The sequence below is a fragment of the Carcharodon carcharias genome, chromosome 27, assembly GCF_017639515.1.
Source record: "Carcharodon carcharias isolate sCarCar2 chromosome 27, sCarCar2.pri, whole genome shotgun sequence".
In the NCBI taxonomy this organism is placed as follows: domain Eukaryota; kingdom Metazoa; phylum Chordata; class Chondrichthyes; order Lamniformes; family Lamnidae; genus Carcharodon; species Carcharodon carcharias.
The window spans coordinates 19951107-19966053 of record NC_054493.1 but is presented as its reverse complement, the minus strand read 5'-3'; the positions used below and the strand labels follow the sequence as shown (position 1 = coordinate 19966053).

The window sequence follows — 14947 nt, the reverse complement described above, 5'->3', positions numbered from 1 at the left end:
CCTTTCCTTTGGGTATTACGGACGAGGATGGTTCACCTTATATCAACAGCCTGCTTGACGAAGGAAATTCGAAGACAGGTTAGGAGGAGGAGAAAGAATATGATGGAAATGTTTGCGTTGGCCAAAAAATAAGCTTTGAAGCGAGGTAAGGAAGAATCTTCCTGAGGTGGGGAACGTAGACAGAGGGAGGCCAGGTGGGACAGACCAGAATAATTGTAATAACTTTATGAAACATTTCTCAATGGTAAAGACAGTTAGACACATTAGAACTAAGAATTTGCAATAGAAGCAGGTCCTGGGAGGTCATATTGAGGATAAGATTAGAATCTATGAACAGAAACAGATTAATGATCTGAAAGGATGCATAATGCATGTTCTTTTTAAGTGTCACTACCACTCCGCCACCCTCACCCCACATCTCCTGAAGGATGGCAGTGAACCAGTTGAACACCTACAACTATCCCGTGATTTCATGCTCACCAATGCCAGCATTTAATTCCAGATTTATTTAATGAAGTGAATTCAACTTCTCCAACTTCTGTGGTAGAATATGAACCCAGGTCCACTGATTGTCAGTCCAGCCTCTCGCTTACTCATCCAGTAGCATAACCACTAGGCTACCGTCCTGTCCTTTAAGATCAAATGTTTGCTGCATGCTTATACCAGCAGTTAACAGGGTCCTCTGAACTCCTCCATCTCTTATTTTAATGCAGGCTTTACCCAATTTGTTTTTCAAAAGGTTTGTTTTAAAATTGTGGATTAGAACTACCAAACAAACACGTGAAAGCTTTGTAGAATATTTATAGCAGTCACTTTCAGGGTGAAAATTTAAACCTGCCATTTCACTTTCATCACAGTTTTACACCGAACTCTGATTTGACAGCACATTCACCAGTGCCCTTCCTGACTCTAAACATCGCTGTAAGGGACCTTTCTGTTCCATGTCTCAGAGTTCTGAACCATGGAAGAGGGTAGCTGGCACACCATTTCTTACAAACATCAGGGTTAATTCACACGGGGACTTTGCTGTCAGTGAAGAAAGATGAGAAAGGCCAAAGTGCCGTTTGTCCCTCCCAGCGTGACCCTGAAGGTCTGTGTCCAAGTTGAAATTCTGTTCCTGCCATAGGACTCTCCCCCCGCAATTGTCCTTTCTGAGCTCCAGCCAGGTGATATTAAACACTCAGGCGGGAAAGACAAAAATCTACAACAATGTGTTCAAAACATAGCTTATTTATTTCACATTTATCCAGATTATTAAACTCCAACCCAGTTGGGGGGGCAGTGATTAACATCAGATACAAACTCTGATCTTCAGAATACACATGGTTCAGTCTTACATGCAATTAAAACAGTGTAAGATTTGATAATACTACTAATTTTTAGAGTTTTTTCTTACTCGTCCATGGGATATAGGCGTCGCTTGCTGGACCAACCCAGCCCTAATTGCCCTTAAGAGGTGGTGAGCTGCTTTCTTGAATCGCTGCAGTCCATGTGGTGTAGGTACACCCACGATTGGGAAGGGAGTTCCAGTGAAGGAATGGTCGATATATTTCCAAGTCAGGATGGTGAGTAGCTTGGAAGGGAAGTTGCAGCTGGATGGTGTTACTCTGTGTCTGCTGCCCTTGTCCTTCTAGCTGGTAGAGGTTGCGGGTTTACATTTTAGGAGTTTGCCTTAGTTATCCTAAAGATGCCAAAAAGTCTGGGTTTAGTCCGTTTTAGTTACACTATGTGCAGTTCAAGGTTTCTTTGTCAGCTTTAAAGAAAGAAGCAAAAGGTTTCAACTCAGCAGCTTGAACTTTGTATGACAACTCATCTTTAAACAAGGACCATCAAGTCTTTGAATCAGACATAGGTCTGCTGATGCCTTAATCAATGAACCATATCTGTAGGACAGAACACCTACATTTTAAAAAGACATTCCTTTCCTGACATTATTGTAGGAATTATTGCTCTTAATTGTCCTGGTGCCAGTGAAAAATAAGGTAGCATGTTTATATGAATAACACAAACTATGATAAACAATTGATAACATTGTTTGTACAACTGCTCTGTCTCTCCAAGGATTCGTCATTTGTTCACAATGGAATGCAACTCTTGGGGTGGGGGGCCCAGGGAATAAGAGATGGATATTTGTCTCACGACTCTAGTTACAGAGATGGGGTGACACCAGATGACCTTCTCCCTAAGGCAATGAAAGAAGTCAACTTGGACTATTTTCTAACAAGGAAGGGAGACAGTCAGAATGAGGAATAAATGTTGGAAAATCAGAGCCTTTGTTGGCACAGTTTGTACCATTGCTTCTGTGGCATGATTCTTCTGAGACACAGTTCAATATTATTTCAGAGAGAGAAGAAGAAAGGATTCGCCTGTCCTGGCATCAATCAAGGAATCCTAGGGCTTTGAAGGACAAGAAACTTCCATGTTGTCTTCACTGCTTTTGTTGAATATATGTAACTTCTTGCTTAATAAATTCTATTTGATTTATAAATATTAGTTATTTATACCTGGTTAGGTCAGGCACAACTGGGGACTCCACTGTTATAAATTAAAAGTTCAGAACTTAGGTATTTTAAGTAAAAAGGTTTTATATCTCAAACCCCCCAAAACTAACAGCAGTAATAACAGCAGAATATGATCCTTTGCAGTCACTTGTGAACTCGCTGGTGCGTTAGCAAGTTGGATGACTGAGTGAATCCCTTCCCACACTCAGGGCAGGTGAATGGCTTCTCCCCAGTGTGAACTCGCTGATGTGTCTGTAGGTGGGATAGCCGGGTGAACCCCTTCCCACATATGGAACAGATAAACGGCCTGTCCCCCGTGTGAACCTGCTGGTGTGTCAGGAGGTTCGATGAATTACTAAATCCTTTCCCACATACAGAGCAGGTGAACGGCCTCTCCCCAGTGTGAACTCGCTGGTGTTTCACCAGGGTGGATGAACGTGTGAATCCCTTCCCACACACAGAACAAGTGAATGGTCGCTCGCCGGTGTGAGTATACTGGTGTGTTACCAAGTCCTTTTTGCTTTTGAAGCGCTTCTCACAGTCACAGCAGTTAAAAGGTTTGCTATCGGAGTGAACACGTTGGTGTGTCGCAACATGGGAGGAATGAGTGAACCCCTTCCCACAGACAGAGCAAGTAAACGGTCTTTCCCCAGTGTGAGTGCGCTGATGGATTTCCAGCTCAGAGGGGTAACTGAATCCCTTCCCACAGTCCGGACATTTCCACGGTTTCTCCACGGTGCGGGTGTCCTGGTGTCTCTCCAGGTTGGATGATCCGTTGAAGCCTCGTCCACAACACGCGTACAGTTTCTCCCGGCTGAGAATGGTGTTTTTTCAGGCTTTGAGACTGATTAAAGCTCTTCCTCACTCTGGCGTGTGCGTGACTCGGGTGCTTTTCCAGTCACACTGATGTTTGAAATCTTTTCCCACAGACAGAACAGACAAAAATTTCTCCCTCCACATTCAAAGACCGATAACATTCAGGTCCTGATGAATCGAGTGACTCTGTCAGATCTTGACATGATGTTCGGTTTGAGTTTTCTGTCCGCAAACCCTCCCCTTCTAATCCCCTGTAAAAGGAGTTTACAAAAGTCACCAGTGTCAGTGCAGGATAGAAATTCAGAGCAGACAAGTCATTCTTTCCTCTCTTGTTCCCCCAAACATATGGCTCGAAGTAAAAAGAGCCAAAATCAGCAACAAAGTCCCAACAAAAGCAAAGGGAACCTTCCTAACTAAACCAGAGCGTTGTTTCCAGTGTCTATGAGACTCTCTGTACCCTGAAGTGCTCACCGGTTGTGGAAGCTATCAAGCGTACCGATGGACACCGCATTCCCCCTCTCCAGGGCCACCCAGGCACGGGCAAGACCACGGAAGACAGGCCGGCAGCCAGTGTGACCACCCCCATGTGTGACCACCCATCCTGGGTCTACAAATTGCTGTTTTAACCAAGGGCAAGTCCAGGAGAAGATCCTCTGACTTAGCCCCATCCATTCCCCTCCACACTGTGCAGACAGTGGTTAGGAACGTGGGACTGAAGTGTCATCAAACTTTGATGAAGAGCCCCTTCAGGTAACTATACAGGGGCTGCATCCTCTCATCCTGAATATATACAAGGCCCAGGGGCTCCTCCAGGCTGCAAACATCACCTGCAGCCTGGGAGTGGGGGAAGCTGCTCAAAAACCTGTGGCCCAGAATATCCAAGGGGGAGGTGGGGAGGAGGTTTCAGGAAAGGGTAAAGTCAAAAGCAACAAAGGTAAACGTCAAGGCTCTAGAGCAAAGCAGCGCTTCAGGTAAAAAGTAAGCAGAGTGGGTTAGGAAGAGAGAGTGAGTCAGGAAGAGATAGTGAGTCCAGCAAGGGAATAGGGCATTAGTGACTAAGGTGATGCCAGGGATATTTAGAAAAAAGACAAAGCTAAAGGCACTACATCAGAATGTACTAAGCAGTAACAACAGATTGGATGAATTAATAGCACAGATAGAAATTAATCGATTTGATTGCATCTACATCTCCACCATGGTTATTCAAAGTGACTGGGAACTAAATACTCGAGGATGCTTACCTTTTAGAAGTCAAAATGGAACAGGATGGAAAATGGCCCTATTAATATAGGATGGGCTAAAGACAGCAGAGAGCAAGGATCTTAGTTCAGAAAACTGTGACTACAAGAGCAGGTCAGAGGCCAGGGATCCTATGGTGAGTAACTCACCTCCTGACTCCTCAAATCCTTGTCCACAATCTGCAAGGCACAAGTTAGGAGTGTGATGGAATACTCCCCACTTGCCTGGATGAGTGCAGCTCCAACAACACTCAAGAAGCTCGACACCACCCAAGACAAAGCAGTCCACTCGATTGGCACCACATCCACAAACACTCTCTCCCTCTACCGACGACGCACAATGGTGGTAGAGTGTACCATCTACAAGATGCACTGCAGGACTTCACCAAGGCTCCTCAGACAGCACCTTCCAAACCCATTATCTTTACCATCTAGAAGGACAAGGACAGCAGAGAAATGGGAACACCACCACCATCCAGACTTGGAAATATATCGGCCGTTCCTTCACTGTCACTGGGTCTAAATCCTGGTACTCCCTCCCTAACAGCACTGTGGGGACACCACATGGACTTCAGCGGTTCAGGAAGGCAGCTCACCACCACCTTCTCAGGGGGCAATTAGGAATGGGCATTAAATTCTGGCCTAGCCAATGACACCCACATTCCACGAATGAATAATAAAAAGGTGGTGTTCTCGATCAGTATGTCGAGGACCTAACTAGGGAAAACGGTCTTTTGGATCTGGTATTGAGAAGTGAGAAAGGATTAATTCATGATTAATGACCTTCTAGTGACAGGGCTCTTGGGAAGAGTGACCATATGATGGAATTTTATATTGAATTTGAGAGTGATATAGTTAAGTCCAAAACTAGGGTCTTAAATCTAAATAAAGCAAACTAAATGGGTGGTGAAGGGGAGTGGGAGGGGATCGAGTTGGCTAAATTGGATTTCAACTTCACTGAAAAGGAGGCAAGTACAAGCAAACATTAATGTATCCATACATAATTTGCAATGAATGTACAATTCATTTAAAGCACAAATATTGAACAGAACAATCCTGGCTAATAGGTAGAGTTAAAGATAATACTAAATCAAAGGAAGAGCCTTATAATGTTACCAAAAAAAGCAGTAAGCTTGCAGATTGGAAGGATCCCAGAATTTTGCAAAAGGAGGACCACGAGAACGATCAGGGAATAGAATAGAAAATATGAGAGTTGACCAGCAAGAGGTATAAAAATGAATTGCAAACATTCCTGTAGCTGTGAGTGCAGGGTAGTCAGGATTGTTACTATGGGATTAATTGGTTCTGAGTGTATAGTGGGTGAATTGGCATAGCATGGCATGGAGGGCATGAGGCACCATGGGTGGTTGGGAGACATGACTTGGCATGGGGGGGGTGGTGTGAGGGGCAATGGGGTGGGGGGGGGTGGTGGGGGAACGGGTGGAGAGGTATGAGGTGGCATGGAGGGGTACAGGGAGGCCGTGAGGGATCAAGGCTAGGGGGCTCTTCTTTGTTTTGCTGTCATGATTACAACTGGGGTGAAACCCCAAAGCGCTGAGGAGGGCCAGCCTGCCCTTGGGAGCGGCGGCACCCGAGGCTGCCTCTGAGCTCTTTCCAAGGACGGCGGGCCCGACTCCTGCTGGCGCCTGCCTCCCTGGAAAGAGTCCTGCGTTTGCCGCCACTTTCCTCCTTCACAGAGACTGGTGAAATTATAATGGAGAATAAAGAAATGGCAGAGACATCAAACAAATACTTTACATCTGTCATCGTGGTACAAGACACAAAAATCGTTCCGGAAATAATGGGGAACAGAGGCTCTATCGAGGCTGAGGAACATAAAAGTATAAATAAACATTGAGTAACATTCACGCCACACAAGTGTCAGGCAATGGCCATCTCCAGTAAGAGAGAGTCCAACCATCACCCCTTGATATTCAATGGCATTACCATTGCCCCCACTATCAACATCCTGAGGGTCACCGTTGACCAGAAACTGAACTGAACCGCCCATATAAATACTGCGGCTACAAGAGCAGGTCAGAGGCTGGGAATCCTGCAGCGAGTAGCTCGCCTCCTCACTCCCTAAAGCCTGTCCACCATCTACAAGGCACAAGATCAGGAGCGTGATGGAACATTCTCCACTTGCCTGGATGAGCGTAGCTCCCACAACGCTCAAGAAGCTCGACACCATCCAGGAGCAAAGCTTGATTGGCACCCCATCCACAAACGTTCACTCCCTCCACCACCGACGCACAGTGGCAGCCAGGGTGTACCATCTACAAGATGCACTGCAGGAACTCACCAAGGCAACTAACACAATACTTTCCTAACCCACGACCGCTACCACCTAGAAGGACAAGGGCAACTGGCACATGGGAACATCACCGCCCGGAAGTTCCCCTCCAAGCCACACACCATCCTGACTTGGAAATATATCGGCCATTCCTTCACTGTCGCTGGGTCAAAGTCCTGGAACTCCCTCCCTAATAGTAGGTATACCTACACCACATGGACTGCAACAGTTCAAGAAGGCAGCTCACCACCACCTTCTCAAGGGCAATTAGGGATGGGCAATAAGTGCTGGCCCAGCCAGCGACACCCACATCGCATAAAAATAATACTGCAGAAATCAATGGGACTGAGTGGCAACAAGTCCACTGAACCCGATGGCCTGCATCCTGGGGATTTTAAAAGAGGTAGCTGCAGAGATGGTGGCTGCATTGGTTTTGATCATCCAGAATTCTAGTTCCCAGGATTGGAAAGCAGCAAACATGACCTCAGCATTCCAGAAAGAAGGAACAGAGAAAATAAGGAACTACAGGCCAGTTGGCATAACATCAGGAGGAGGTCAAAAGTTAGAATCATTCAGGACATAGTAACGAGGCACTTAGAAAATCATGAACTGATTAAGCAGAGTCAAGGCAGAATTATGAAAGGGAAATTATGTTTTCCCAGGATGTAATCAGTAAGATGGATAAGGGGGACGCAGAGGAGCATTTGGATTTTCAAAAGGCATTTGATAAGGTGCCACACAAGAGGTCATGGTGCAAAATTAGGCCTCATGGGATTGGTGGGAAGATATTAGCATGGATCAAGGATTGGTTCAAGGCCCGAAAGCAGAGAGTCGGAATAAATGGGACGTTATCAGGTTGGCATGCTGTAACTAACAGGGAACCACAAGGAGTTAGCACTTGGGTTTCAGCAATTTACAATCTATATTAATAGCTTAATTGACGAGAGTGAGCGTAATGTATCCAGGTTTGCTGACGATACGAAGTCAAGTGAGAAAGTAAGCGGGGAGGACGACACCAAGAGGTTGCGGAGGGATATATTCAGGCCAGGTGAGTGGGTAAGAGCGAGGCAGGGAGAAAACAATGTCGTCAAGTGTAAAGTTATCCACTTTGGTAGGAAAAATCGAAAAGCAGAGTACTTTTCGACTGGGGAAGAGACTGGAAAACGCTTGCATGCAGAGGGACCTGGGGGTCCTCGTATGTGAATCACAGAAAGTTAACAACACAGGTTCAGCCAGCAAATGGCGCGGTACCTTTTATCAGAGAGGATTTGGAGTACAAGGGCAAGAGGGCTGTGGAGGTTCAGTCTTTGAGTATATTCAAAGCAGATGTCAAATAGATTTCTAGATACCCAATGACATCAAGGGATAGCGTGGGAGGATGACGTTGAGGTGGAAGATCAGCCATGATCCAGTTAAATGGTGGAGCAGGCTCAAGGGGCCGAATGGCCTACTTCTGCTCCCACGTTCCTAAGAAGTCTGACCACCATTATACAAGGCATTGGTGAGGCCTCACCCAGAGTACTATAAGTCTCTTTGCCTAAGCAAGGACATACATGGCCGAGAGAGAGTGCAACAGAGGTTTGCTAGACTAGTTTCTGGGATGAGTGGTTTGTTCCCAAGTGATCTGTGGGGAGAAGTTGTGGCGGGGGGGGGTCACTCTAACCGAAAAGGTGCTGGAACCTGATTTTATTAGGAATTTTAAAAGGGAGATGGACAGGGGTTTGAGATTGAGGAACTTACAGGGTTACAAACAAAATGTGGATGTGAGAGACTAAACACTACACTAAACACTCTTTCAAAGAGACAGCACAAGCACAAAGGGTTGAATGGCCTCCTTCAGTGCTGCAACACACAAACTGGGAGCAGGAGCAGGCCACTCTGCCACTCGAGCTTGCTTGGTGACTCAGTAAGATCGTGGTTGATCTGATTGTAGCCTCAGCTCCACATTCCCACCGACTCCCCCGATAACCTTTCACCCCCTTGCTTATCAAGAATCTAATTCCAAAATATTCAAAGACTCTGCTTCCATCGCCTTTTGAGGAAGAGAGTTCCAAAGACTCACGGCCCTCAGAGAAAAAATGCCTCCTCATCTCTGTCTTAAATGGGCCATCCATTATTTTTAAACAGTGACCCCCTCGTTCTAGATTCCCCCACAAGAGGAAACCTCCTCTCCACATCTACCCTGTCAAGACCCCTCAGGATCTTAAAGGCTTCAATCAAGTCGACGCTAACTCTTCTCAAACCAGCGGATACAAGCCTAGCCTGCCAACCTTTCCTCATAAGACAACCCACCTATTCCAGGTCTTAGTCTAGTAAACCTTCTCTGAACTGCTTCTAACGTATTTACACCCTTCCTTAAATAAGGAGACCAATACTGTATGCAGTACTCTTGATGTGGCCTCATCAAAGCCCTGTATAAATGGAGTATAATCCCCTTACTTTTGTACTGAGATAGAGGATCAGCCATCACCATGTTGAATGGTGGTGCAGACTTGAAGGACCGAATGGCTTAATCTTGCTCCTATTTTCTATGTATTCAATTCCCTTCGCAATATGGTTTCGGTGAGGTTCTATGATGATTCTGGGATTTGGCCATTTAGCTCCTCGAGCTCGTTCCACCATGCAATGAGGTCATGGTTGGTCTGTGACCTAACTCTATATACCCACCTTTGCCCCATATCCTTTCATACCTTTGGTTAACAAAGATCTGTCAATATCAGATTTAAAATTCACATTGACATAGCATGAACTGCTGTTTGTGGAAGAGAGTTCCAAACTTTTACTGCCCTTTGTGAGTAGGCATGTTTCTTAACTTCACTCCTGAAAGGTCTGGTTCTAATATTTAGACTATGCCACCTAATCCTAGAATTTCCCAACCAGTGCAAATAGTTCCTTCTCCACCTACCCTGTCAGTTCCAATATCTTGAAACCTTTGATCAAATCACCCGTCAACTTTCTAAATCCCAGGGTGGACAACCCTCATCGTGAGATGATGCGTTTTGTCAGAAGGGATGAGTGGCAATTGATAGTTAATGGCACATTTCTGAGGAGTGTGCAGGAACAAGAGGGTCCCAGGGTTCATGTGCATAAATAGAACCATAGAAAAATTACAGCACAGAAGGAGGCCATTCGGCCCGTCTTGTCCATGCCAGCCCAAGGACACCCAGGTGCCCTTTCTAATCCCACCTTCCTGCACCCGGCCCATAGCCCTGCAGCTTACAGCACTTAAGGTGCAGATCCAGGTACTTTTAAAAAGAGTTTAGAGTTTCTGCCTCTACCAACAACTTGGGCAGCGAATTCCAGACATCCACTACTCTCTGCGTAAAAAAGTTCTTCCTCATGTCCCCCCTACACCTTCTGCCATTTATCTTGAATCTATGTCTAGAATTCTCCATCAAGGGAAACAATTTTATCCTGTCCACTCTATCTATTCCCCTCATAATCTTCGAAGGTGTCAGACCATATTGAGAGAATAGTTAGCAAAGCATATGGAATCTCGGGCTACATAAATACAGGCATTGAGTACAAAAGCAGGGAAATTATGCTGAACCTTTATAAAGCTCTGGTTAGGACACAACTAGAGTACAGCTCTTGTCACCACACTTGAGAGGTCACACAGAAGAGATTTATCAGAATGGATCCAGGGCTGAGGGAATTTGCCTGCAAGGTTAGATCGGAACAGCTGGGGTTCTTCTCCTTGGAGCCAAGGAGATTGCAGGGATACTTGACGGAGATGTACGAGATTTTGATAGGTTTAGATAAGGTAGGCAAGGAAAGGCTGTCCCCATTAGCTGATGGCACAAGGATGAGGGGGATGCAGATTTAAGGCATTTGTGGAACGTGAAGAACATTTTTTATGCAGCGACTGGTAATGACCTGGAAGTCACCTGGCTACAAGATTGTTGGAAGCGCAGATGACCAATGATTTCAAAACAATACAATGAACCTGCAAGTTAGGAGCAGGGGTAGGCCACTCGAGCCTCTCCATCATTCAATAAGATCACGGCTGATCTGAATGTAACCTCTACCCCACATTCCTGCTGACCTCCCGATAACCTTTCACACCCTTGTTAATCAAGAATCTATCCAGCTCTGCCTTAAAAAAATATTCAAAGACTCTGCTTCCACTGCCTTTTCAGGAAGAGTTCCAAAGACTCACAACCCTCAGAGAAAAATGTTTTCCTCATCTCTGTCTTAAATGAGAGACCCCCTAGTTCTAGCTTATCCCACAAGAGGAAACATCCTCCGCACATCCACCCTGTCAAGGCTCCTCAGGATCTTAAATGTTTCAAGTAAGTCCCCTCTTATTCTTCTAAATTCCAGTGGTTACAAGCCCTACCTGTCATTTCCTCTCAAGACAACCTGCCCATTCCTGGTATTAGTCTAGTAAACCTTCTCTGAACTGCTTCTAACGCATTTACATCTTTCCTTTTATATGGAGACCAGCACTGTACACAGTACTCCAGATGTGGTCTCACCAATGCCCTGTACAACTGAAGCATAACCTTTCGTAATCAATTCCCCTCAGAATAAATGAGAACAAGCTATTAGCTTTCCTAATTACCTGCTGTACCTGTGTACAAGCCTTTTGTGATTTGTGCACTGGGACACGCAGCTCCCTCTAAGTCTCAGAGCTCTGCAATCTCTCACCATTTAGATAATAAGCCTCTTTTTCAGTCTTCCTGCCAAAATGAACAATTTCACATTTTCCCACATTATACTCCATTTGCCAGATCTTTGCCCACTCATTTAACCTATCTATGTCACACCCTCTTCACAATTTACTTTCCTACCTATCTTTGTGTCATCAGCAAATTTAGCAACCATTCCTTCAGTCCCTTCATGCAAGTCATTTATATAAATGGTAGGAAGTTGAGGCCCCAGCACTGATCTCTGCGGCACACGACTCGCCACACCCTGCCAACCAGAAAAAGACCCATTCATGCCAACTCTATTCCCTGTTAGCCAACCAATCTTGTATCCATGCTAATATGTTACCCCCTACACCATGAGCTTCTATTTTCTGCAATAACCTTAGATGTGGCACCTTATCAAACACCTTCTGGAAATCGAAGTACAGTACATCCACCGGTTCACCTTTATCCACATGACTCCTTCAAAAGACTCCAATAAATTGATTAAAGAAGATTTTCCTTTCACAAAACCATGTTGGCTCTACCTGATGCCTTGAATTTTTCTAAGTGCCCTCTTTACTAATAGCTTCTAACATTTGCCCTATGACAGATGTTAGGCTAACTGGCCCACAGTTTCCTGCTTTTTGTCTCCCACCCTTTTTGAATAAAGGAGTTAGATTTGTTATTTTCCAATCTAAAGGAACCTTCCCCGAATCTAGGGAATTTTGGAAAATTAAAGCCAGTGCATCAGCGATCTCACTAGCCACTACTTTCAAAGATGAAGTCCATCTGGACCTGGGGGTTTGACAGCCCAAAGGCCCAACAGTTTGCTCAATACCACTTCCCTTGCGATTGTAATGTTCCCAAGTTCCTCCCTCCCTTCGATTTCCTGATTAAACAGCTATTTCCAGGATGTTACTTGTGTCCTCTACAGTGAAGACCAAAGCAAAATATCTGTTTAATTCGTCTGCCATCTCCCTATTTTCCATTATCAATTCCCCTGACGCACGCCCTGTAGGACCAACACTCACTTTGTTAACTCTTTTCTTATTTAAACATCTATAGAAATTCTTGCTATCGGTCTTTATATTACTAGCTAGCTTTCTCTCATACTCCAATTTTTCCCTCCTTATAAACCTTTTTGTCATTCTTTGCTGTTCTTTATATTCTTTCCAATCTTCTGACCTGCAACCCGTCTTTGCGTAATGATAAGCTTTTCCTTTAAATTTGATACTGTCTTTAACTTCTTTGGTTAACCACGATGGTGGGTCCTCCCCTTGGAATTCTTCTTTCTCACTGGAATGTATATATTCTGTGTATTCTGAAATATCTCTTTAAATATCTGCCCCTGAACTTCTGTTGACATATTCCTTAACCTCATTTGCCAGTTCACTTTAGCTGGCTCTGCTTTCACGCCCTCAAAATTGCCATTATTTAACTTTAAAATACCAGTCTTGGATGCACTCGTTTCTCCCTCAAAATGAATGTAAAACGCAATCATATCATGAGGGCTGCTACCTAGGAGTGCTTCCAATGGGAGGTTATCAATTAATCCTATCTCGTTGCTCAAAACTGGGGCAGAATATCGTGCTCGTCAGGCGGGCGCGTGCCTGACCTGACCGTATGTAAAATGGCGCGTGATGACGTCAAGCGAGCATCCCGATGCCATCGCGCACTCGGATGATATTTCAGTCCGCGGGCGTGCACAGGAGTTGGCAGCGTACCTGCCGACAATTAAGGCCTTTAAAGTTCAAAGTAAATGAAACTTTTCAGTCCAAGAGGCCTTTGGATTTTTTGCAAAACTTCATCCACGGGTGATTTAAAAAAAAAGTAAAATTTCTCAAACCAATTTCTAACATGTGACAGAATCACATGAGGGGACATGTTATTAACATGTATTTTCAAAAATCTTCAGCAGCCCCCCCCCCCCCCCGCCACCCCCCCCCACCCCCCACCACCCCCCCCACCCCGGCAGTTCCGTACCTCAGGTAGTTTTTACTGGGCGCACTCCCGCGCATGCACATACTTCCATGCGTGTGCTCCTCCCGCCCCTACCCCGGCAGCGCTGCAGCAGCGTTTCATGCTGGCTAGCAGTCAATTGGCCGGCCAGCGTGAAATCCATATCAGGGCCCGATCGTGGGTAGAGAATCCCATGTGTTCACCGCCCTCTGAGTGAAGACGTTTCTCCTCACCTCAGTTCTAAATGGTCTAGCCCACATCCTGGGATTGTGAATCCTTGTTCTAGTCCACCACCTCCCCCCCTCCCCACTTCCCACAAGCCAGAGGAAATACCATCCCTGCATCATGTCTGTCTAGCCCTGTCAGAATTTTATAGGTTTCAATCAGATCCCCCTCTCATTCTTCTAAACCCCAGTGAATACAGGTCAAGTCTGCCCAATCGCTCCTCATACGACAATCCTGCCATCCCAGGAATCAGTCAGGTGAACCTTGGCTGCACTCCCCCCACAGCAAATATATACTTTCTTGGGTAAGGAGACCAAAACTGGACTCGATACTCCAGGTGTGGCCTCACCAAGGCCCTGTACAGCTGCACTAAGACTTTCCATTGGGGTAGAGGGTCCAGGCGTTAGGGTTGCGACCTTATTTAAGTGCTTATTCTGCATAGAAAGGATTAGTTGCTAGAACCATAGTTATTCATAATCTACGTTAATGATTTGGACTTGAGAACAAGTGCTTTTCAGGCTTGTCCTCGAATTGAGGCAACTGTCCCACGTGACGCCGGGTTGCTTGCATCTGGGACGCTGCTTTTCACATAATTTGGGCCTTCCAAATCTCACAGATGCACAGTAACTGCTCTCCTCCCATTTTCTTCCTCTTCTGGCAGCAACCCCACCAACCCCACCCCAAAATAGCTCTAACTGATCCCCCCCCGCCGCCACCCCTGCCACGGTGTCCCTTTTCTCCACGAGAGTTGGCCACCTTGGGGCCATACAGTCTTCTCCTGCCCCTATTTCTTACATTGTGCGTAGGTGGGGGTGGGATGGGGAGAATGGGGGTTGGAGGTCAGGGGTGAGGGGTGGGGGTTGGAGGTTAGGGGTGAGGGGTGGAGGTTGGGGGTGGAGATGAGATGGGGATGAAGGGTGAGGGCTGGGGGATGGGGGTGGAGGTGGGTGAGGGATTGGGGGATGGGGGTGAGGGACTGGGGGGTGGGGGTGAGGTTGGGGGTGATGTTGGGGGTGGGGGTGAGGGCTGGGGGCTGAGAGGTGGTGGGTGGGGGTGAGGGGTGGGTCTGGGGGTGGGGGTGGGGGATGGTGGTTGGGGGTTGGGGTGAGGGTGAGGTTGGGGCTGAGGGTGGGGGATGGTGGTTGGGGGTGAGGGGTGGGGGTGAGGGGTGGGGGTGAGGTTAGGGCTGAGGTTGGGGGTGGGGTTGGGGGTGAGGGGTGGGGGTGAGGTTCGGGCTGAGGTTGGGGGTAGGGCTGAGGTTAGGGGTGGGGGTGAGGATGG

The 14947-nt window shown here is 46.3% G+C and overlaps 2 protein-coding genes across 5 annotated transcripts in view; both read right to left on the bottom strand.

Moving 5' to 3' along the window:
- LOC121270522 (gastrula zinc finger protein XlCGF8.2DB-like) overlaps positions 1-14947 on the bottom strand; it is a 37994-nt gene that overhangs the window by 21386 nt on the left and 1661 nt on the right. The window contains exon 2 of one of the 4 annotated variants that reach the window (XR_005941558.1): positions 4793-4986. The exons of the other annotated variants lie outside the window; for them this stretch is intronic. The gene's annotated coding sequence lies outside the window, so the exon portion shown is untranslated. Of the gene's footprint in view, positions 1-4792; positions 4987-14947 lie in introns of those variants that run through there. 4 annotated transcript variants of the gene reach the window in all.
- LOC121270538 (zinc finger protein 84-like) overlaps positions 1215-14947 on the bottom strand; it is a 31052-nt gene continuing 17319 nt past the window's right edge. Inside the window, exon 4 of the mRNA XM_041175904.1 lies at positions 1215-3315. Coding sequence (XP_041031838.1) covers positions 2646-3315 — 670 coding nt within the window. The 3' untranslated portion in view covers positions 1215-2645. The remainder of the gene's footprint in view (positions 3316-14947) is intronic.